At 36.1% G+C, this 25,692-nt stretch overlaps 1 protein-coding gene across 5 annotated transcripts; it reads left to right on the top strand.

Moving 5' to 3' along the window:
• The first annotated feature begins 19,360 nt into the window (after nt 1–19,360).
• On the top strand, nt 19,361–24,253 carry LOC147540040 (protein FLX-like 2). 5 transcript variants are annotated; one of them, XM_086639467.1, is made up of 5 exons: nt 19,639–19,796; nt 21,751–21,871; nt 22,110–22,668; nt 23,197–23,336; nt 23,464–24,253. In XM_086639467.1, the coding sequence occupies exons 3-5, from the start codon at nt 22,166–22,168 to the stop codon at nt 24,051–24,053; spliced, it is 1,233 nt and encodes a 410-aa protein (XP_086495593.1). In that variant the 5' UTR covers nt 19,639–19,796; nt 21,751–21,871; nt 22,110–22,165; the 3' UTR covers nt 24,054–24,253. The 5 variants fall into 5 exon arrangements, with proteins under 5 accessions (XP_086495592.1, XP_086495590.1, XP_086495593.1 ...); XM_086639465.1 differs by having other exon boundaries at nt 19,642–19,796; nt 23,461–24,253; XM_086639468.1 differs by having other exon boundaries at nt 19,644–19,796; nt 21,759–21,871.
• Nucleotides 24,254–25,692: the final 1,439 nt, after the last annotated feature.

Below are 25,692 nucleotides of genomic sequence, written 5' to 3'. Positions count from 1 at the left end.
TATTATTACATTGTGGTTTTGCAAAAGCAATTTGGCTTCATTTTAACATTTTATCTGAGAATATAATAACTAACTGGAAAGAAATAGATGAGGACCTATGTGGCCTTTTCGCAAACATCCTATGGCAGATATGGAAGGCGAGGTGTGATAAATGCTTTTCTTCTCTGATTCCGCAACCAATTCAGGTTATAGATAGGATCCGGGGTTCTCCTATTATTACTATGAGAAACTTGAGCAAACAAGAAGTGGGCAACAAAATTCAGTGGTCTCCACCTATTGCACCATTTGTGAAAATTAATATGGACGCTTCCTTCATTGATGTCAATGAGGTGGCAGGCTTAGGGTGCATAATACATGACGATAAGGCGAATTTCATTGCAGCAGCGGCATCCTATATTAGGGGCCAGAACACAGAAGAATGTGAATGCTGGGCTATAATCAAGGCATTAAAATGGGCAAATCAAAATCAAATTCAACATCTTCATATTGAGAGTGATAATCAGAATCTTATTAGGAAACTGTGTAATGAAGACTCATCGATCCATTGGCAGTCGGAAAAGCTTATGGAGCTCATCAACCAAACGGCTGGATATATTAAGGAGGTGAAGTTAACACTCAAGCAGATCTTTTAGCGAAATGGGGGCGTAGGAATGGGGGTGGCGTAGGAATGGGGGTAACTGGTTGTGGACCTCTGCAAATGATCTCCTGGACATTCTTTTAATTACTGGTGACTAGTTCTTTTCTCTTTCTTGTATCTCAACAGAAAAGAAAAGAAAAAATCAGACTTATAATTGCCCATAAGAACTCATTGAATCATAGTTCACTTAGTAAAAACTGACAGGTGGCAAATAAAAATGACAAGGAAGTGATTAAATGGGAATTAAAGGAATCTAATTTATTTTTGAATGGATGTTTACAGACACATCAGATATTACCTAGTCATAAATGGACAAAGGCACACTATATATCTATCTAGATTGACTTCTAAAATAAAAATGAACAAGAAGAAGATGGTCATTAAGGGTGCAATCAACCAGCCTCTCCCTTGTGATCTTCACCACCACCATCCTCATCAATTATCACATCCCTTTTTCTCGTCGAGAATTTTAATCTCGAAGACCCTCCACCAAGGAATTAGAGACAGAATGACAGTTGTGATCGTTGGTAAGGACGGTGATGGCAACATTGATTTTTGGAAATTGCCATGAAGAGATGAGATGTGATGAGAGAAAATGCATCGAGAAATATTTGTGAGCATGGATGTTAAATTCACGATTATATAAATAATTGGAGATATGAACATGAAGTAAAAGACACAATAATTTAACGTGGTTCGATCGAATACTCAAGACCTACATCCACGGAGAACAACTTCTTTATTATAATTCACCACATACAATTGTATATGCGTTCGATCGGTTACATTGGTCCGACATAACTCAATGATTTTGATTCCTAGGACCCTCTCCTATTTATAGATGACTTAGGGTTTAGGGTTTCCTAGTTTCTGATTACTAAACTAGGAAATAATATAAAATCTATCTAATATTACCATTAGATAGTTACAAGAGATATTCTGAATATAAGAAACTAATTCTTCACGTATCTTCAATATATCTTCAATATATCTTACAAATATCTTCAATATTCTGAATTCTTCTTGATCGTCGGATCTCGTCTTCTCGATCCGTCATGTACATACACGTGTTACACACGTATATTATTTCTGCAACTTATCCTATTACCGCCGGATCTCCTATTTTGAAGTGTCCGACTTGGAGAGAGAAAAAAGGAAATACTTCTTGATTCGTCGTATTCGTCTTCTTGCAACTCTTAGATTGGGGATGCGTTGGAAGAAGATTGAACGATGATTAAGTCACAACCAAAAGGTTGGTAGATGCGGTCAAAAAATTGAGCGAAAATCAATGACAACGAAATTACATGTATTTTTCTCATGTATGTAAAGTTGGTCATTGTATGAAGAAAATGTCAACAACTAAAAAGTAGTGATGATCAATATCTTGTCGTATAAAAAACGTCAAGTATGAACTTAAGGAGTGACAACAGTTGTTTTGTTTAAAATCGACAATAAATCATTGTCGGAATACCAAAAAATATTGGATAAGTAACAACCCAAAAGATGGTCGTCATGAAATTCATTGCCAAAAAAGGCAAGATCACAGGTATAATTCCGGAACTAAAAATAGAGATATTCTATTCGTGGAAGAGATAATATATTCTTTGAAGAGAAATTCTATTAGGTGAAAAAATATTCCCAAAATATAATTTGGTAGGAAAAGTCCAAAATAGAATTGGAAAGAAAAAAAATAATCATAAGAAATATATGATTATGAAAAGTTCGCGGTTGGATTCCGGAATTAAAATCCAAAATAGGAATTCTTTCTCCGTTTAAAGAAAAGTCCAAAATTTTGGTAGAGAAATAAAATCGTCATAAACGAAGTATGACTTTGGAAATGTCACGGGTATATCCGGAAAGAAAAGTCAAAATAAATGAAAGAGTTAATTCCTATATGGCCCCCTACTTTGTGACCAGCTTCCTTTATGGCCCCCTTTTTTTCGTAAATTCAAATATGACCCCCTATTTTCAGGTAAATGTCATTACTACCCTTCCTAATTCTAAATTTAAAACATTAAAAAAAAATTATTTCCACCTCACCCCTCTCTCTCTCTCTCTCTCTCTCTCTCCACCTCATCTCACCCTACACCTCACCCCTCTCTCTCTCTCTCCAACTCACCTCTCACTCTCTCTCTTTCTCCAACTCACCCCTTTCTTCTCCGGCAAGGTGGCCGCCGGCCGGAAAATTTTCCGGCCGGCCACCTTCAAACTTAAAAAAAAAAAATCTCTCTCTCTCTCTATTTTTTTAAATCTCTCCACTCTCTCTCTCTCTCTAACACAAAAATATTATATCAAGTTTATGTGCGATTACAAGTTTAAGTTGCAGACAAAGAATTCAGCATCATTGGCAATTGTTCGACATTAAACAAAAGTTAAAATTCAAGTTCAAGTTTGAATCCATTCGTATGCGAGCAATATTCATCTTTTCAAAGTTTAATCTTCAAGTTGGATACTTCACATGTTCCGCAGTCCAACTTGAGGGGGAGTGTTAGAGTATAAGGATCGAGATGAATCGAGATCCGAAGATATCCAAGATCAACCGTCCAAGATATATGAAGATGAGACGGATCGACATCAAGAGATCCAACGATCAAGATGAGTCCAAGATATTGGATATGAAAGATATCGAAGATATATATAGGATATCTCTTGTAACGATTTAATAGTAATATTGAGTAGAGATTATATTGTTTCCTAGTTTATTTAGGAGAAACTAGGAAATCCTAAACCCTATAAATAAGAGATGGCATCTAGGAGGTTAAACATTCGATTACTAATCAATCATTGTAACGAATCACCACAATTGTGGATAATAAAGTATGTAGCCGTTCTGGCTTTCTCCGAGGATGTAGGTCGTGATCCTCCGACCGAACTTCGTTAAATATTGTGTTCTTTATTTTAGTTTATGTCTTATAGTCTATCAACTAACATAAACTTTCACAATGGAAAGATGATGGTGGTGGGGTCGTGGCTGTGGTGGTCTTTGACCGTGGTGGTAAGTATGAAGCCTGTGGTTGTTAAGAACTTTGTGTGCCCATATAACTTCCTCTTTTTAATGGGGTACTAGTGTCAATCTGGTGGTGGTAAGTATGTATTTCGTTCATACTGAAAATCATAGATTTCCCATTAGACCGATTCATCCAAATTTCTTTAAAATTGCTCATGTTAATTTCACTCCTCATGCATATTGTTAATTACTAGTCACAAGAACATCATTTGACATGAAATTTTCTTACGAACAAATTTTCAACTACTCTGTTATCTTATAATTTTCCCGAGTCTATATAGGTACATTTCCCCATTTTGAAACTTTAAAGATCAATATTAGAATTTAGATGTAGATGTAAACATGCAACAATTGCTTACATGAAACCAACTTTACAAGAATCCATATTGTTTTAGTTAAACAATATTATCTTAATGTAAGAATTGTTGAAATGGTGGAGGAAACTTAAGGTAGTTAATCATTCGCTATATAGACTAACAACTCAATACATATAACTAATGGAAGCACTTAGACTTCCTACTTGCCCTTTATGTAATAACTTTTCTACTGTTCTTACTTTTTATTTTTGTGTAACATTCTATACTTTACAAGTCTAATTTTATAAAATTTGATAATCTTGAAGGTGGTAGTATGTCAAGAGTAAAAGAATCTATGAAGACGATTGAAATCCTTCAGTGGAAACAACTATGAAAGGTACATCGGAATTCTCTTCAGATTACTTGAAATAAAGTTTAAACATGTTTTGTACGTCTCTTTCTTAAGACTCTTAATACTTTCCTCTTGTTCCTCTCTTACGTTTTAGTATAGATTTCAAGTGTGCTCTTCTTCTTTGTCTTTAATGTATAAAAGGAAACACTATTATACTTGTAATTCTCTATAAACTTTATTAAGGTTTCAATCAATTCCAGAGAGTTTATGATCTACTATTTAAGGAAGAACAAAATACAAGTAGAGAGAGAAGAAGAAAGAGAGAGTTCGGTTACTTCATAGAGAGAAAATAACAGACTGGCACAACCGATAAGTAAATTTCATTATTTTCTTCTAAAATTAAGGTTATTTCCCAAGTAGCTCCCAACTTTATGATCAGCTTCCTGTCTAGCCTCCTACTTTATCGAAAATACTCATATGACCCCCTTTTTCAGTTACCGTTATATGTCCGTTAACTAGTCATCACCTCTCTCTGCTACCTCATCCTCTCACCACCTCATCGTCTCTTCACCGGCGAAGGTCGCCGGTCGGCCAATTTTCTGACCGACGACCTTCAAACATAAAAAAAAAAAATCTCTCCTCTTCTTCCTCTCTTTCCTGTTCTCTCTCTCACTCACTAGAAAAGGAAACGGTCGTATCCCAAGAAATTATGGAAAGATCAGCATAGTGATGGAAAACGCGTTTTTCGAAACATCCCGAGTTGAAGAAGTTAGAAGATGGGATCAAAAAGAATTATACGGGTTAGTGATACAATCTTTCTAATTTCTAAAATGAAAGAACAAAACTAGTTGGGATTAGCCATTGACAATCTTGGGCTGCTATCAACAGGATCTTTTAAAACCTTGTAAACTCTGGTTTTGAGATAAGAGTGTCCAAATAATGATTCAGTGTTCTTCCATTCCAAATGGGGCATTACGAATTGGCCGCGGCTTTGGGGAATAAAAACTTTTCTTAAAACTAGTCAAATAAGATTGACTTTTATGTTTCTTTTTTATTGCTAAGGGGCTTCTAATTTTAGAAGATACTATAAAAAAAAGCTCCTTCATCTCATCACCTCATCTTCTCGCCACCTCATCATCTTCTCCGGTGAAGGTCGCCGACCGACCAATTTTCCGACAACCTTCAAACATAAAAAGAAATTTTTTTTTTCCTCTCTCTCTCTCAAACACTCCGACGAACCTTCGCCGGAGTGTTAGAGAGAGAGAGAGAGAGGAAGAGAGCAAAAAAAATTATGTTTGAAGGTCATCGGCCGGAAAATTGGCCCGGAGAAGATGATGAGGTGGCGAGAAGATGAAGTGGCAGAGAGAACAGATGAGATGGAGGAGAACTTTTAAAAAAAAAATATTCATTATTCCCCATAAAAATTTATTCTCCGGAGAATTTTAAAAAAAATCTGGATTCCCTCGAGAATTTATTCCCCGGAGAATTTTCTTTATTCTCCAAAGTCGCGGCCTAAGAATTTTATATGAAACTCCATTTTCTCCAGCAGTAATACCTTTATTAGCCTTCATTTGGAACTTTAGATACATCAGATAAAACCCTAGAAAATCGACAAAATGCGGGATGAGTGAAATCACTATCACGGTTAGTAAGGTTTTTATCCGAATTGCTTCTGGGGTTAGGTTTTTTGGAGTACTTTGAAGATTTTCTAGGAAAGGAAGGACGAAAAGGAGAAGAAGGAGTTCCAATTGACTTGAAAGTATCATTGGTATTGTTGTTGTTGTTATCCATGGTACGTAGTGTTTTGATAATTATCAGAGATTCTGGAGGCAGATTTATATCGTCTTTCACGGCGGATTTCACCTTCAATTTCATTGGGCAGCACTTTGGGGAAAGCTAAATAGTTTTCGGGGTGTGAAATTTTAAAAGGAATATGTAAAATTTTGAAAATTTTCTGGGGAAATTTTCCACTTCACCTCTCTCTCTTCTCCGACAGGGTCGCCGGCCGGCGACCATGAAAAAAAAAATTATTTCATCTCTCCTCTCTCTCTAAAAAATTTTTTTTTTTTCATCTCCTCTCTCTCTCTCTAAACTCCGGCGAAGGGAAACCTTCGCCGGAGTTTAGAGAGAGAGAGAGGAGATGAAAAAAAAAAGTTTTTTTTTAGAGAGAGGAGAGATGAAATAAAAAAAAATTTATTTTTTATGTTTGAAGCTCGCCGGCCAAAAAATTGGCCAGCCGGCGACATTTGCCGGTGAAGATAATGAAGTGGCAAGAAGATGAGGTGGTAGAGAGAAGAGATGAGATGGAGGAGAGAAAGAAGAGGTGAGGTGGAGAGAGAGAGGTGAGGTGGGAGAGAGAGAGTGAGGTGAGGTGGGAGAGAGAGAGAGTGAGGTGAGGTGGAGGTTTTTATTTCCCCATAACAACTTACAAAATAAAATTGTCAAACAAAATTGACTAATTTTTGACCAAGTCTTCTCACCCCGGAAACTATTTAGCTTTCTCCAAAGCGCTGACTGATGGAGACCATCCATCGAGTGGGCCTCTCGACCAGTCAACTATTGGGCCTAATGGCCAGATTTCCGAATTAGAATAGTTTCCCGTTTATTATTTAGATTTCCATGTTTAGAGTCCTAACAATCAAGGACATAATCTTTAGTAGTTATCTTATTTCCGTATTCGAGTTTATCTAAGAAAGTCTAGTCTCTATATAAGAGAAGTCCGGTCTATCTTGCTGATCATTGAATTGAATTACAAAAACCCTTGATTGCAACTTCTTTTATATTTATTTCAGTTTATCGTTATTTGATTATCGTTTTTCTTGTTAGTTTATTTAATGGATTCTAATAGTTTTACGCTTCCGCCGAAATCTACATCAGCTGGTATCATGAGCCCGCAAAATCCTGATACAAAAAACGAGAAATTTTTTTCTCTACCCTGCACCACGACTTCATCTCTCCACCATACTCCATCCCTTCTTCCAAAACCTCCGGATCCTGCGGAAAGGCAGAACGTTTTCAAATCGAGATTGACCATCAACAATAAGGTATGTGACTTTATTATTGACAACGGTAGCGACGGAAATATAATATCACTTTGCCTCGTCAAAGCACTCGGTCTTCCTACTTACGACCACCCTTGCCCGTATAACCTCGGTCGGATTTCTGACAAAAGCGAATTGGCAGTTCGCCAACAATGCATATTCTCGTTCTCAATCGGTTTTCACTATCGTGACTCTCTTTGTTGTGATATTGTTGACATGGAGAACTGTCATCTCATCCTAGGACAACCATGGATTTTAGATGTTGATGCCGCACATAAAAGTCATCAGAATACTTACGAATTTAGGTGGCATAAGAAACTTGTTATCCTTGTTCTGCTTCAAGAATACTTACCGGGGAAAGAAAAAGTCGACAATGTCAAGCCTAAGGATACAGACCAAACAGCAGCAAAAGAGGAATTAGACGACAAAAATGCACCTACTAAATCTACATTTATTGTAGAGAAACATGAGGTCTCTCGTCCTTTAAATAGCAGTACATATGATCATCCTATCTCTGGCAGCAGTACATTAAGCGCCCCAGACCCTTCCCGTGAAATCGAGGATTTAAAAAACCCATCAGTTGGAGGAAGTGACGAAGCAACAAGCACTCCCTTGACACCCAAAACTGCAGCAAGTAAAAATTGTTGTAGTGGTGCTCCTTGTACTGATTCTACATGTCTTGATGAGCCTATAGATGTTTTGTCAGCTACAATTATTGTTGACAGAGATGATACCGATCAGGTGTTCGAAGATAATGAAGAGAGCCCCTCATCAAGCAATCAAGAGATGCTATTTTCTGGGTTACTCGAGAGCTCATATTCAACATCAAACTCTACAATACATGAAGAGACAGTCATGTCAGATAGTTATAGTGAGGCTCTCCTTGATAGTATACAGGAAATTCAACAAGTAGCTGATGGTTCTTGTGTACCCGGCAAGAGTGACGAGCTTTAATCATGTGAAGAGAACACATTGAGAACTGAAGATGTGCCAAGTAGTTCATTGCAGGACTCATTAGCTCGTAACAAAGATCTTGTAGAACATGAATCAGGTTCAAGGGGTTCGTTGAAGAATACTACCTCTGATTTTGTTATGAACATTGAAGATGATTATTCCTCTGCTACTGTAGTTACACAATCTACCCAAATTTGTAGAATGGCCCTTCTTGAAGATGATATTGAAGATGCAAAAAGTAATAAGCAGTACTTTGTCCTTGAAGTGGGAGCTGAATTTCTCGAATCCAATACCGCATTGAGTACACAACAAGAAAAGAGATTGAAACAAATGGGTGCAACAGTAAGGAATGCAAGTTCATTCTTAGAAAGGTTGAAGATGAATGAGGAGAGAGAGAAGATAGCAATGGAAGATGGATTAGTTGCTTCGATTCAAAAAATTCTTCCACGTCCAATTGTGTCATCATTGGGTTTATCTCCTCATAATCTAGAAATAATCACTAGTTTTTGGTTTTATTCACGGAACCAATGGGACTACGTACATCACGTATATGATACAACGTCCCTTAAAGGGTTTTCACATACTCGATTGGTTATGTTCAGTGAAGAAGTCCATAGGACACTAGTTCTTGACACATTAAGTATTTCGAGTGCAATCGTGATTTTATGTGTTGATTTGGCTAACTTCATTACGTCTTTGCATATCTACGACGGAGTCTCGGTTTATTATCATCACGAAGATGAACGTGGGAAGATCGTTCAAGTAATAACGTGGTCCAACGCTTTCGAGGCCAATTGTTTCATTCGGAGAGATGTGGGTTCTTTCATCAACCTAAAAGACAAAGTTGTGGTATCCGTTATGAAGGTGGACACAACTCTATTAGAGTCTTATGCATACATATGTGGTCTAAAGGCACAAATTCAGGTAATCATTAAGGCAATTGAACAATTCAAGCTGCAAAAACAATTTACAAGTTCGTGGTTTTCTTCATGGAATCAAGCGGATGAAGCCCATCACGTGCTCGATATAATACCCCTCCCAGTATTTTCACCTACTCGATTGTTTCTATTCAACGACGAAGTCAATAGGACATTGGTTCTTGTTACACAACATTCTTCCACTACAAAGCTAAACTTTTGTGATGTATCGGCTAAGAAATTGAAGGTTGATTTTTCTGTTGAGTATTATGTGGTGTTTATGGTCTTCTTCATCAAATTAAAAGATGATGGAAGATGTCGCAATTTCTTGCACTCTTATACACTACTAATGCTTTTGCAAATATCTTGGCATCGTACGAGTCCGAATATATTTGGTACTATGGTCCTTATTTGTCTTCTTCAAATTTCCAATAATTCTAGCGCAAAGTGGAAACTAAGGATTGCCTTGGTGAAGTCATTGTTTGTGGTACCACCAATCTTTTCTTTTTTGATAGGTCCGGGAAGAACTTTCTCTAAAGATTTCGAAGTTGGAGATTTAGTTATTTCCAAGCAACGAACTCCAGTCGGCCAGTTCAAGAAATTCAGTCAGAGGCAGTGTGGTCCTTTCAAAATCCTCACCACAATTACCGACAATGCGAATGTTATTGATCTTCTCCTGGATTTCTACATTTCCAACACCTTCAATGTCGCCGATATCTACCCATTTTATCCGGATGGACCCATTTACGATGAAACCAACTTGAGGGCAAGTTGTTCCACAGCGGGGGAGTATGATGGAGACCATCCATCGAGTGGGCCTCTCGACCAGTCAACTATTGGGCCTAATGGCCAGATTTCCGAATTAGAATAGTTTCCCGTTTATTATTTAGATTTCCATGTTTAGAGTCCTAACAATCAAGGACATAATCTTTAGTAGTTATCTTATTTCTGTATTCGAGTTTATCTAGGAAAGTCTAGTCTCTATATAAGAGAAGTCCGGTCTATCTTGCTGATCATTGAATTGAATTACAAAAACCCTTGATTGCAACTTCTTTTATATTTATTTCAGTTTATCGTTATTTGATTATCGTTTTTCTTGTTAGTTTATTTAATGGATTCTAATAGTTTTACGCTTCCGCCGAAATCTACATCACTGACCATTTCATTTTGAGCTACGACAATTTCCTTTTCCAGTGTGAGAGAGATTAGAAAGAATGAGAGGTTAGTTAGAGAGAGAGAAGAGAGAGGAAGAAGAGGAGAGAGATTTTTTATTTTTTATGTTTGAAGGTCGTCAGCCGGAAAATTGGCCGGCCGACGACCTTCGCTGGTGATGATGATGAGGTGGCAGAGAGAGGTGATGAGATGGAAGAGAGAGAGGTGGTGACTAGTTAACGGTAACTGAAAAAGAGAGCTATATGCATATTTTCGATAAAGTAGGAGGCTAGACAGGAAGTTGGTCATAAAGTTGGCGGCTATTTGGAAAATAACATAAAAATTTATGGGAGATGCTAGAGAGCCCAAATTTTTTGGGCATTTTAATGCCCAGCTGATGTGGAATCACTAAAAGACAAGGTTTTTTCAAAGTTTGACTACGGTGGGGACCGCTTTTATTTCTAAATGAGGAAATATGTCACCCTCTAAGTACCAATTTCTAAGTCACTCTATCATTTTCCAAAATTTATTAAGTACGATAAATTGGTGCAAATTTAAAATTTTCTCACGGGTGACACATTTTCTTTCTACTATAGAGAACTTATTCCATTGGAGATCGGCTCTCTAGTCCGGGATGCACCATGAATTTGATAGAAATTAATCACTATTTTTCAATTTTATGGAAATAAATTACACAATGTTTTTTAAGAAAAACAACAATAAACATGAAAAAGAAGAAATCTATTTGCGGCTTCAACTGTTTAGCTATACGATAACCACCAAGCACGTTAAAACTTAGTTAAAAATTCGAAATTCATATCTCTCAATCCTTAATCTAATATATAACATAGAAAAAAAATCGGCCATCACCCACACCAAGAAGATGTTCTTCAAATCCTCCTTATGGAGACCATCCTCATCTAATTAGTTGACACCATCATGGCCTACTGTCTTAACTTCAACACTAATAAGATTAATAAATGAATCTCCCCTTTTCTCAAAACAAGTATCTTGGTTGATAAAACATTCTTCAACTAAATTTCTTGCTCTTCCCTCACATAATAAAACTGAATCAGACTGAAACAAACCCGTATGAACTATTGATTGTCAAATAACAAAAATGTTTCATGATTATTTTAACAGTTATAGTCTTATAGATGAACTTGAATTTTTTTTTTTTTTTTTTAACTAGATGAACTTGAACTTGTTGGATATTGCTTGATCTGCTGCAAATTCTTTATCTAGAGACTTGTCAATGAGAGGTAGATTCTCATTGGAGTCTTCTTGACTTCTTCAAAGCCAAATGCACTACAATGTGCCGATCGAAGTGGCATATTTATGTGGAGATTCCCCCTCAACTTCTATATGATATTTAATAGAAATAATAAATAGAAAACTGTTTAAACAGTACAAGAAAATGGTTTCCGATCCTAACCAACAAATGTTCTTGGCTCAATGGGTAAAGCGCTTGCATACTTGCATTGTTGTTTCTAGTTTGAATACAACAAGGCAAATACATAGTATGTGTATAATAATAACACAACTTTTTTGATAAACCAGAATTTCATTCGTATGATGGAAAATAATCCAGTACATTACACGGTTAAGAGAGTTTTGACTCATTTAATTACAACATGGATTTACTAAAGTAAATTACAACATGAACTTACAAAAGCGTAGAACAACATGAAGGTAAAAGAGTACAATATTACAAAAACAAAATGAAAAGATCCTAAAGGTCACAGAAGATGGAGATGATTTTTTCAAGATCGAAGAAACTTGCATCCATGTTAACTTCCTCTTTCCTTTTCTCTTCAAATCTTTGTTACTCCAAAAACTGAGACTAGATCTAACATAAAATAATAACACAACTTGATCATTGATTGATTGGTTAAATTTCTTGCTTGGTGTCGAAATTGACTTCAGGGTATCGTACTTAATCCTCAAATCCCATGATATGTTTATTCAACAATTTTTTTCTATAAAATATTTATTATCAATTTTTAATGTATGAATTATACAAGTATAGAACCTGTCTAAATTGTTAGTTTTTTAATCCAGAATTATTTGTAGCTATTAATTTTTATCAATAAAATATTGCTTAAATTTGTATGGTTGTAATTTTCTAAATAGACGTAGTAATTTTTCAAAGTCCTTAAAAGTAAATCTTAGATACACCACTAGTTGATCCTATAATACGAGCTCCTGCAAATTTAAACACATTGATTTTATGGTAGTTACAACTTGTCTAGTTTAAAAAAAAAAAACAAAGAGTTGAATCCTTGGCTCTCCAATGGCCAGACATACATATGTTACAACTCAACCAAAGTGAAGTTCACATGAAACTTGGTTGTTTCAAACACAAGATAACTAGGGTTGCATTTTGTCCCCTTGCATTTGGTCTACACATGGGTCCACCCGTACATATAGCCAAGATGACTAGTTTGTAAGCCCACACGACTAACAACTAAAATATAAAAATGAAAAGGAAGAAGAAGATTTTCGGCCACAACGGTGCCGCCGACCAACTTTACACTTTATGAGCTTCACAAGCACCACCATCACCAACTATCACCGTTTTCACCTTTGTCCACATCTCCTTCTTGTCGAGAGTTTCAATCTCGAAATTCCTCGATGAAGGATATAGAGAAAGAGAGTGACCTCATGATGGCTGGTGAGGATAGTGCTCATAGTGGTGGTGACAACGACTGATGGAGGTTGTGGAGAAGATGATCACGATGTGATGAGAGAGAGTGCATAGAGGGATAAGAGCGAGCAAAGAAAGATGATGGTGGATTGTCAGATTGTTGGCGGTGGTGGTCGTTGATGGTGGTGGCAATGAACATGAAGATATTATTTTCTTGTGTTTCGTCAAAGTCAATGGACCAAGTCACAAATACGAGTCGCATGGCTTTTAAAAACCTTGTGTGCTCGTACAAATCTCTTTTTAATCAGGTAGTTGCCTCAATTCAGTAGGGCCGACCCGCTATCGTAAACCTTGCCCTGCTGAGCCTTGCTGGTACCCATGTAAGGTAACTAAATTCATCCAAATTTCCTTAAAATTGCTCATGTTAGAGCATCTCCAATGGGACACTCAGTCTCTAACACTTAGAGTGACACATATGACTTCTTGGAGTTTTTGTTAAAAAACCATCTCCAATGGAACACTTTGTTAGACACTCTATCATGAGGTGGACACATTTATTATAGAGTGTCTAGAGAGAGAAACTCTAAAACTAGAGTGTCTCTTTGAGACTCTCGAAGTGTCACTTTAAAATTTAAACCAATAGAAACCTTTTCTTTTCAACTACTTTTTCCATATTCAATTCAAAAGTGACATGTGTATTAAGTAGAGAGATCTTAGAGATCTCCATTGGAGACCAAAAAAATTTAGAGTGTCTCTATAATATTGACACTAGAAAAGAAAATCTTTATTTGACACTTGACAACTAGACTTTTAGAGTGTTTATTAGAGTGTCCCATTGGAGATGCTCTTAGTTTCACGTCCAGGCAAGTTGTGAATTAGTACTCACAAGAACATCATTTAACATGATATTTTCATGACAAAATTTTCAACTATTCATTATTTTTAATTTTCTCCAATCTATATAAATACACTTCTCTATTTAGAAACTTTTATTTAAAGATGATATTAGATGAAGATGCAAATACGAAACAATTGCTTGCCTTACATGAATTTACAAAAATCTATATTATTTTAGTGAAACATTATTATCTCAATTTAAGAATTGTTGAAATGGTGGAGGAAACTTATGGTAGTTAATCACTCTTAAGCAGGGGCGGAACTAGATGTAGGCTAACCCAGGCTATAGCCTGGGTTAGGCTAATAATAGTTCCGGACCAAAAGGGTATCACTACTTCAATTTAGCCCTGCTGGTTGAAGCTTGTTCCTAACTCACACATGATCATGGGTTCAAATCCACTCAAAGTTTTCAAATGTTTTTTTTCTGCTATTGGAAAGGTGTAATTCAGTTTTGGCCCCCAATTCATAACAGAATTCTGATTTGGCCCTTAACTCGTATGTAACTGTCATTTTGGCACTCAATTTTGTCAAAAATTTTCTTTTTGGCCCCCATATCTTTTTGTGCTTATTCTTTTGTCTTCATTTAGTTTTATTTTCTTTTATCTTTCTCTCTCATATACTTTATTTATATTTCTCTCTCTCGTATACTTTATGTTTCTCTCTCGTATACTTCGTCTTTATCTCTTCTTCTTCGTCTTCCTTCAGTTTTCTTTTTTCTCTTAGTTGCTACGGTGAAATGTAGAGTATCCTTTCTCGGATTTTTCCTCTTTTTATACGAGAAAATTTCAAAACTTTTTTTTGTTTATCTAAAAATCTAACTTCAAAAAAATTTATCTGCTTCTCAAATCCTAGGTATGTCTTTTAGTAGAAAAATCCGAAAATATTATCATAAAATGAATAAGCGTACAAAGCAGTTGTAATTGAATAAAAAACGTCGTTATCTTTTGCAAGCACTAATGCGTTTGAATACAAATTTTATGCAAATTTTAAGCTAGCCCTACCTAGATCTAAATCCTGGCTCCGCCCCTGCTCTTAAGGCTAACAACTCAAAACATATGATTTCTAGAAACACTTGGACTTACTAGTTACCGTTAGTTTATTAACCTTATTATGGTTAGGGTCGTGTTTTCAGTTTTGGCCCCCAATTCATAACAGAATTCTGATTTGGCCCTTAACTCGTATGTAACTGTCATTTTGGCACTCAATTTTGTCAAAAATTTTCTTTTTGGCCCCCATATCTTTTTTTGCTTATTCTTTTGTCTTCATTTAGTTTTATTTTCTTTTATCTTTCTCTCTCATATACTTTATTTATATTTCTCTCTCTCGTATACTTTATGTTTCTCTCTCGTATACTTCGTCTTTATCTCTTCTTCTTCGTCTTCCTTCAGTTTCCTTTTTTCTCTTAGTTGCTACGGTGAAATGTAGAGTATCCTTTCTCGGATTTTTCCTCTTTTTATACGAGAAAATTTCAAAACTTTTTTTTGTTTATCTAAAAATCTAACTTCAAAAAAATTTATCTGCTTCTCAAATCCTAGGTATGTCTTTTAGTAGAAAAATCCGAAAATATTATCATAAAATGAATAAGCGTACAAAGCAGTTGTAATTGAATAAAAAACATCGTTATCTTTTGCAAGCACTAATGCGTTTGAATACAAATTTTATGCAAATTTTAAGCTAGCCCTACCTAGATCTAAATCCTGGCTCCGCCCCTGCTCTTAAGACTAACAACTCAAAACATATGATTTCTAGAAACACTTGGACTTACTAGTTACCGTTAGTTTATTAACCTTATTATGGTCAGGGTCGTGTTTGGGCCCGTGCGGGCAGGGCGTTCGCACAGGGCCCCTAAACCTATAAGGGCCCATTCTTGATAATTTCCAACAATTAAAGTATATAAAAATTAAGATACATTTCATAACATTAAAGCCTCTTGGCCGAGATGGTATGGGGGTTTTAATTCCACCAAGGTGACGGGGGTTCAAAATTAGCTCCCTGCAAATTCTTTTGCTATTACACTTCATTTTAACATATGTCAATGGTACAATTGCTAATTAACTCTTTCTTTCTACTCTCTTACGCTTCATTTTAACATATTATTTGGGGGGATTTTTCGAAGTGTGTTTAGAAATAGATATCTAAAAATTGTAAAAACTTCGAAAACATGTAAATATATATGTACAAAATCGTGATACAAGACATACTACATAAAAATTCGCTTTTAGGTTCTAAACTATATCTTGTACAAAAAAAATACACCTATAACAAAGAAATTATACATTGTTCAGATTTTATTTGTAATCTTTTTGTCTCATTAAAAGGCCCAGATTCGAATTTGGCACGGGGCCCCTAAATTCTCAAGCACGGCCCTGATTATGGTTTTGGGTTATTACTTTCGTATGAAGTTCTCTACTTTATGTTTCTCTCTCGTATACTTTATGTTTCTCTCTCGTATACTTCGTCTTTATCTCTTCTTCTTCGTCTTCCTTCAGTTTCCTTTTTTCTCTTAGTTGCTACGGTGAAATGTAGAGTATCCTTTCTCGGATTTTTCCTCTTTTTATACGAGAAAATTTCAAAACTTTTTTTTGTTTATCTAAAAATCTAACTTCAAAAAAATTTATCTGCTTCTCAAATCCTAGGTATGTCTTTTAGTAGAAAAATCCGAAAATATTATCATAAAATGAATAAGCGTACAAAGCAGTTGTAATTGAATAAAAAACATCGTTATCTTTTGCAAGCACTAATGCATTTGAATACAAATTTTATGCAAATTTTAAGCTAGCCCTACCTAGAACTAAATCCTGGCTCCGCCCCTGCTCTTAAGACTAACAACTCAAAACATATGATTTCTAGAAACACTTGGACTTAGTAGTTACCGTTAGTTTATTAACCTTATTATGGTTTTGGGTTATTACTTTCGTATGAAGTTCTCTACTTTACTAGTCAAATTTTATAAGTTTGACAATGGGGAAAGTGGTTCTTTTTAAACAATAAAGTGTGTATAAACACGACGGGAAAATGGTTCGCTGCAAACAAGTATAGGAGGAAAATTGGAAGTCTCCTCTCATTTGACTTGAAATTAAACCTAAAGTCGGCTCAACTGTCAAGTTGTCTTTATTTTACTGTTTTTTATGTTTCTTTCTTAAGACTCTTAATTTTTTTCCTGTTGTTCTTTTTTTTTATGTTGCCTCAGCTGAAATGGCTACAAAGTAGACATGTTAAGTGTATTTCATTATTATTATTTTTTTTTGATGAAAAGTATATTTCATTATGCACTTCTAAAAATTTATTATAAGAAATTTGGTGTAAATTGAAAATTTTCTCCAAAATAACAACGACAAACATGAAAAACAATAAACCTAAAGAATACACAATCAAAACAGCCATTTAAATTCAGATTTAGGATTTACAACTAACGAATTTACCAGTCCAGTACATGTGTAATTTCACAGATACTACGCCGTTGGTGCCTCACCGGCAACTTCTCGTTGATGGCACTGGTAACTTTGTGCTGGTAGTTTTTCAAACCACCACCATGAGGCTTACACAAGTAGCGTCCTGCCAGTGAAGTTTACTACCACACTTGGACTAAGGGTGTGTTTGATATCTCCCATTTCCATGGAAATAAAAGAATTTCCATGGAAATAGGTATTTCCACCGTTTGATACGAAGTGTAATTCCATGGCTTTAATTCCCTATGGAATCCATTTCCATGAAATAGTCCACTTTTAATTCCTTGCTCCCCCCTCGGAATTAGTTTCCGTGGAAAGTCAAAAATAAAAAATCAAAATAAAAATATTTTAATATATTCGGATACTTGAAACCTAAAATTTAGCTCCATATATGTTCAAAATGACATTTTTACCCATAAAATTTAGCAAAATAAATTTCTACTTATACATTGGACAAATGACATTTTTGTCCTTCTTACCAAATGACATGTTTACAAAGTTGTCAAAATGACATTTTGGATTTTTATAGCCAAAATTTTATTCTTGCCCTTTTATAATATCAAATTGACATTTTACCCTTATGTTGTCAAAATGACATTTTTACCCTCGTACAATATCAAAATAACATTTTTACCCTTAAATTAATAAAGTGACACATGGTTAAGTAATTTTACAACATAGGGGTAAAAATATAATTTTGAAAACATAAGGGTAAAAATGTAATTTAGACAACATAAGGATGAAAATGTAATTTTCTCAAAAGTAAAAATATTATTTAGACTACATAAAGAGTAAATAAAAATTCTTGATTGAATATTATATTCGTAGAAGTTAGTTGTCAACCAAATAACAGAGTTCGTAATTCCACGGAATAATAAATGACTAACAAACGAAAGAACTCTTATTTCCACGGAGTAAATTCCGTGGAAGACTTTCCATGGAACTCTTGTATTTCCATGGAAATTGTTTCCCTGATATCAAACACAACCTAAAGGAAACCTTATCTCCCTTGGCAATTCCAATTTCTCTCAAATCCTTATTTAGAGGGAGAAAAAAAATAGAGGGAGACAGAGAGTTAGGTGGAGGTGGTGTTGGATTTGGGAAAATGGGTGACGGTCATTCAAAACTCGGGGAAGAAGATCGTGTGTACATCCATATCACATTTTACGTTGTATGCCCATGGATGTAACTCTACCGGGGGGATCAGCCGATCAGGTCTAGGCTAGCATTAGGCTGGGGGAATCGTGCAATTCTACATCTGGCTATTATGGAAGTCGGGCGGATTATGCAAGGATGTCATTGGGTTGGGCATTTCCAAGTTATCGGAGCACCAATAGGTAGTTTACCTATTGCAAAAACAAAAGATTCGCATTCACAGTATATTTTATGTTAGTCTCACTTAAATAGATCCAAATAATGCAGTTTTCTTTCAACAAAAATAAAATAATGCAATTGTGTTTCAACAAAAGAAGAATATAGTTGTGTGATGACATGTGGAACAACTATGAGCTAGGTTAAAAAATACAATGAAATCAAACAATTAAATGGTTAGAAAATATAATGGTAAAGGAAGAAGATCATCACTTGGAAAATCCAATGACCATGACACAAAGTAGATCTTTAGGTTCTCAATCTTAACATGTCATATGTTGCCTATGTTGTCAATCGACTTTCGTACGCTTCATGATGTGAATCTAGAGAACTACTCTCAATGTCAAAATCATTTCAAACAAACAAAGAGGGGATTATAACTCCATCCACTTTCATCCTTTAGAGTATGAAACTTTTGGAAGAAACTATTAGGGCTAGGTTCGATAAAACTTAAAAGAAGAAGATGAAACACACAAATAGAGTAAATGAGGCGACCAAATTAATCTGAGAAGGGGCACGATTTACCTCTTTATCTAGAGATTTAGGAAACCCAAACATCTTAATCTAACTACAATTCTCTCTTTGAAAAAAAAAATCTAACTAGGATTCAATTAAAAGACTTGTAGATTAAGAGTATATTGGATGGGTGGGGCAATTAGTTAATTGTTGAATGATCAGCTGAGCATGCGTGGGTGGTACGCCGATAAGCCTTTTCACCCGCGTAGATGAGTGGTCTCCGTCACATACACCGGGCACCGTCACATACACCGGGCACCGTCACCGACACCAACACGGAGTGCCCACGCCCCACGGTCACAGGCGGATACGAGCATGTGGGCTTTATTCCCAATCCTACCCGTCGTAACGGGAACACTCCCCAAATGATTTTCACTGCTACAAAAGAAAATAACGTTTAATAGAGAGCCTTGAATTGAAATGCCAACTTGGAGGATTGGAACAACAAAATCCACCTCACCTTCCCCAAACATCTCAATTAGCAGAGGTTACCGGAGTTTAAATACTCCGACAATACCCCCATTTTCGACGAACCGGAATTCTTGAAGACGAAACCGAAAGTAAGTAAACATTGATTCAGACTCTTAATTATCATAAAGATTGTTCTTAAAAGGATTACGATGATAATGATGATATACATGTTCTCAGTTAGGGCTTAAGGTGGATTATATACGATCTCGATTCCAATTCTAGGGTTTTGATTAGGTTTTGGATTAAATTACCTTTTACAATTTTGTTTGTTAGTACTTTTGATTCTTTTAATCTAATGCTTCTTCAGGGGTTTCTCCTGTTTCTTTGATTTGATTTTCATCCAGGAATAATTGAACATTCAGCTGATTAGGGTTTTCTCTTAATCTAATGCTACTAGTTTGAACATACTTTTGATACTTTGTGCATGACCAACAATTGTTTTCCTAAAAACCCACTGAAAAGATGATTGGTTTTGTGTTTGTCGAATCATTTTAAGGTTCTGAAGAATAATGTCGAGAAAATGAACACTGGATATGCTTGAATATTTTTCTTTGCTTCTTTTCATCGCGTAAGGATAATTTATTAATTGTTAGTGAGACTTGAAGGTAAAGTTTGGATTTTGTAATTATTCGTTACGAAGACACTCAAGTTCCACTTATGAACACGTCTCGGTATTATAGGAATGGCAAAAGTGGGCGAGAATTCAAGATTGTGTGTTTTACACGCTTGGGTTGTATAAATGCCATAAAGTTTCTTAGTTCACTTATGAAAGTAGTATTTCATTTGTTTGGTTCGATGCCTGAAAGCAACGGAAATCTTTTTCCTTGAAAAGTTTATTTAGATTATTACTATTATTACTGTTAATTTTATGTTAATATCATCATTATAACATTTACTCACTTGAAAGGCGTACTTTAGAAAGAGGACAAAGAATCTCAATAGCAACTTCACAGTTAAGAATCAAGTCTATTTGATCTATAATCTTTTGATACTTTTCATATGATATAGGAAAAGCCAATCCTAATGTAAACTGAGAATGTTTTTTTTCTAGAGATTTAATTGCTTATTTTGAAGTTAAACCTCCATTGAGAATGAACTAGGAGAACTAAGATGTTATGGATATCTTTTCACATTTTTAAGAGTAAGATTTCGTAATCCTTGGCATTCTTGCTACCGTAGGAACTGCATATGTGGTTGGCTTTCCATGTCGCTGATTTCCTTTCGAATAGAAACTAATCGAACTATATAGTGTACGACCCCCGCTAATTAAGATGGTTTTGTTTACTTTTCAAGATGGAAAAGGAAAGGAGATAAAAGCAGAATTAATGCGTTTGCGTGAATGTAATCTTTCCTTGCCTTGGAGATGAAATGTTAAGATCCATTCACGCGAAAGAAGCGTTGGTTTTACGCACTTGACATATTTAGAAAACTGAAAGTTAACACAATTTCATAGTGTATCTCGTTGTTTAAACTTAAACAGGACAGTGAAATCAACATAATTACAACTACACTCCCATTTGTTCCTTATCACTATATGGGATGTGGTTGGTTTTTATATAAGTAGGAAAGTAACTGAAACCACTACTGAAACCCCAATTACTGATTATCACACGTGGTAGATTTTGTTGAATTCTCTTGTCCTTCCACTCTTTTTGGAATACCGAAACAATCTGGCGTGCACTGAAAGTGCAACTATTTGGAGAAGTCGCTACTTGGTAGATTCTATTTACATACACTTTTGGACATTTGTATGCTGCTACCTCGTTAACTTTTATGCAGTATATGTTATGCAATACACTCACACTTGCTACGTTCTTACAAGCTTCACAGAAGCATTAACTTATCTCCATTACTGAATATTTTGGTTTGTCTTGTTACTCTATTATAAAGCTAAAGCGTGTTCATATTTTGTTGTAAAAGTTCATTACTCTGATTGCTTCCCGGTAACTAGTAATGTTAGTGTCTTTATATGTTAGTCCTATTAACTTTTCTGCCCTCAGTTCAGTTGTTTCCATCTTATATAAACTACGTAATTACCTTCAGAATTTCAGGTTGCCAGAAATTTCTCTAAGCAAACTTCTGCTTCAGATCTCACGCAAACCACCTATAAAATCTCCAAGTTCTATGTTTATTTGGTAGCTATTTTTCTGAGCTTATAGTTCAGGTACAGATTAATAAGTAAAGAGAGACTGGTGTTGGTAATTTCATCGTCCCGTTTTGGAAACAGGCTATACAATTCACATGTTCATCTTTTTGCTGTACATTTTTATTATGGTAAAGACTCGCATAATGTGCAAATGCAGTGTGCCTTTCCGTTAGTATACAGTAACATAGATCAATTCAGTTAGTTTCCAACTTGGATGTTTTGTTTCATAATTTAATAGCGTATCTTTGCATTTCAGGACTTGTCTGAACTCATTCCTGTGTACCGCTGATCCTGAAAGCATCCTTCATAAACATGGCTGGACATGTACCGCCGACATTTGAGGGAAATTTAGTACGTCCTGGTTCATTTCCTGGTTACCAACAACGTCATTCAGCGGAGGTTCTGGAACACAAGATGGCTAAGCAAGATGTAGAGATAGAGAGATTTACTAGGGAAAATCGGAGATTAGCAGCAACTCATGTTGCACTGAGACATGAACTTCATGCCGCTCAAGAAGAGTTGCATAAACTTCAGGCGCATATTGGAAGCATCCAAACAGAAAGTGATATTCAGATAAGAATTTTGATGGACAAGATGGCCAAAATGAGGGTTGATATTAGGGCTAGTGAGGGTATTAGGAAAGAGTTGCATAAGTCACATCAAGAAGCAAAAATCCTAATCATGACAAGACAGGAGCTTAGTAGTCAAATTCAACATGCCAACCAAGAATTGCAAAAGGCCCGTTCTGAGGTCAAAGTATTACCGGAACTTCATGCAGAACTGAATCGTTTGAGACAAGAACACCAGAAATTACGGTAGGTGAAGTAAACCATTAAATCCTTTTTGATGTTGCTTCTCTCATCAATTCTCTGTGTAGGATTAAATATCTTTCATATCAGTTATGTTTCAAAATAGAGATCCTAGTCCAGGTGCAAGGTTGTTAGGGGCGAAAAGCAGGTGTAAGAAAATAGTGGGTGGAGAGTATAGGCGGTGTGCGCACAAACCTGGAATCTTAAACTCTTATGCATAACTAAGAGGCCAATTTAATTGTTAGATAAATGATACATACTAATATATTATATGATACATAGTAGTTAATGACCAAACGCCAAAGTTTCGTATGTCACATTAAAGAAATGGTAAATTAGAGACGTAGCACAGACTATATGTAAAATAGGCCTTTAGAGACAAAGGGTTGCCTATGACAGCATAGTACATGTTAATTGAACAGTAAGGCGTTAGGCCATCATGTTGATAGTATCATATTCTACCAAAACTATTACTTGTTATGTTTAATATGGTGCCTCAAGAAGCTGACAACTTTTCTTCCTCTCGGTGAATAGGGTTACTTTTGAATCTGAAAAAGGTTCAAACATCGAGCTAGTACAAAGATTGCAAGCAATGGAGAATGAGATGATGGGTATGGCTGGAGAGGTGGAAAGATTACGTGCTGAGGTGGCACATACTGAAAACAGATCACATGGTACTTTTTCGCTTAGCCTAATCTTTTCTTTGGTTGTAATTTCCCACTCAGTTTCTGGAAAGACACTTGATTTTCTTTATAACTTGCTCCGCTTGAATTGATAATTGTAATATGCTATATGTAGCAGCACCAAATCCATATGCAGTCAGTTTCGGAAACCGAGATCCTTATGCACCTCCTTATGGGGCTCCACCTCAACCAGATCCTTATGCTGCTGCTTATGGAGCTCATCTTCCTCCGCCTCCACCAGATCCTTATGGTGCTCCTTATGGAGCTCCACCACCAAATTCTTATGCTGCTCCTTATGGAGCTCCTCCACCACCAAATCCTTATGCTGCTCCTTATGGAGCTCCTCCACCACCACATCCTTATCCTGCTGCTTATGGTGCTCCTCCCCCTCCTCCAGATCCTTATGCAGCTCCTCCTCCACCTCCGCCACCTCATGGTGTTTCATATAACGATGACTATGGAAGGCATCAACTTCAGGTTGGGTCCGGGCAAGTTAACAGCGAGCATCATCAACATGGCACAGTTACTGGTGCCTCCGCAACTGGTGTTGCTAGTGGTGGTACTGGTGGAAGTGGTGCTGGTGGTGGCACTGCTGCTGTAGTTGGGGTTCCGGAAGTAAATAGTGGGGCTAACAGTGGATGGAATGGTTCAAATGATGCTGCTGCAAGTGCGCCACCACCACCTCCTCCCCCAGTTACTCAGAGGTAAATATCCATCGAATGCTTTCTATAAAGTATAAACCTTCACAGAACAAAAGAAGAACATGTAATGGATTAAATACTGCTTTGAATAGACTTGATAGTGAAACATGTACCTGAGGTGTTTTCATGTTGTATTCAACCCTAGAAACAGACTTTCTGAAATAGGAATCATTTATATTTATATAAGATAACATGCCTAGAATACAATTCTGCTGCAACAAACAGAAGATGTAATAGATAGTGATTAATATCGTGTCTCACTGCGTCATATGACCCATAGACGGATTGTGATCCAACGTTATTGCGTATTGGGCATAGTATGCCCCAGGTATCTGTTAGCGGGTAGGCCCAGTTGCTGCTTTGCACATTGAAAGGGCTCAAGGACATCAAACTTGTTGTTTAGAGACTTCTATAGAAATGCAACTTATATTGGCTCTCGAAAATGCTATTTTGCCTATTTAAAATTCTCAGCCTAAAGGCAACCACACCAATCTAATACGCACCCTAACCCTTCAACTCTTCAAGAATGAATTCCACTGTGAGCTTACTCCCTCATCGGGTTGGGCGAGTCGGGCTCAACAATTTAATGTCAATTGAGATTATCTGGCGGACTCCAGCAGAAAATTTATCAAAAATTGGTGTCCAACTCCGCATACAGTTCTGCTTTTTGTGGGTTCGGGCAGTCTAGGTCTCCGGTAGAACTTAAGACGCACCAACTGGTGCACTTTTATGTCACCATAATTGGGCGCTTTCAAACTGAATAATGCGCAAGACATGTACGGGTGGTCCATATAATTTTTTCGACTTTCAATTTGAGTTCAAATTGAAGAAATATTTATATTTGGCAAATACAAATGTCTCTGAACTGGCGGGGGGATGTAAGGAACCATTTCAAAGTTCCAGACCGACTTGTTTATTTATCAGGCCATTTGGGTTGAACCAATATTTTGGTTTCGAGTGTCAATGGACCCTTTCGAAAAAAAAAAAAAAAGAGTGTCAATGGACCCACACAAACTCCTGTCTATGACGGATTTTAGGTGTTCAGACTTTTCCCAACCATAGCCTAATTAGAGAAGTTACTAAGGGTAGATTTATCAGGCCATTTGGGTTGAACCAATCTTTGGGTTTTTCGTGTCAATGTACCCACACAAACTTGGCTGTCTATGACGGATTTTAGGTTTTCAGACTTTTCCAAACCCCCCAAATCGGGTGTTTCACGGGGAACTCTTATGGAGGGACGTGAACCCTCGACTACGTTTTATAAGGAAAGAGAGAAGGCGAAAGAACTCGAGAGAGGATGGTCGGCAATGTTGTGTTTGAATGAAAGAATTATGAATCCACATATTCATGATTCCTTCGAATTCAAGATTCATTCGAATTCAAGATTCCAAAAATTCATGAGTCTAGATTAATTTTTTTGGTAACTAGTAAGAACCTTAAGATTTACAAAAAAAAAAGAAAGAATTTGCATCTTTTAATATATTTTTTAACCCGTTTTCCCGAAAAACCGTCTGTTTGCTTTTCCGATTTTTTTCGAGAAAACAGATAAAGTTTCTGAAAAAAACGATTTTGGGGAAAAAAAATTTGTTTTCGAGAAAAAAAATGTTTTTAAAGAAATATTTTTTATTTTGTTTTTAGTTTGGAAA

Source organism: Eschscholzia californica, unplaced genomic scaffold (genome assembly GCF_041429995.1).
Source record: "Eschscholzia californica isolate CP2 unplaced genomic scaffold, dmEscCali1.0.p SCAF_5, whole genome shotgun sequence".
Taxonomy (NCBI): Eukaryota; Viridiplantae; Streptophyta; class Magnoliopsida; order Ranunculales; family Papaveraceae; genus Eschscholzia; species Eschscholzia californica.
The sequence above is the reverse complement of the archived record's forward strand: the minus strand, read 5'-3'. Positions and strand labels throughout refer to the sequence as shown.

Bases quoted from the DNA above. Each gene is read 5' to 3' on its own strand.
- LOC147540040 (XM_086639464.1), top strand. From the start codon at position 22,166: ATGGCTGGACATGTACCGCCGACATTTGAGGGAAATTTAGTACGTCCT. The intron at 22,669-23,196 runs GTAGGTGAAGTA...CTCGGTGAATAG, and splicing joins CAAGAACACCAGAAATTACG to GGTTACTTTTGAATCTGAAA. The intron at 23,337-23,460 runs GTACTTTTTCGC...TGCTATATGTAG, and splicing joins TACTGAAAACAGATCACATG to CAGCACCAAATCCATATGCA.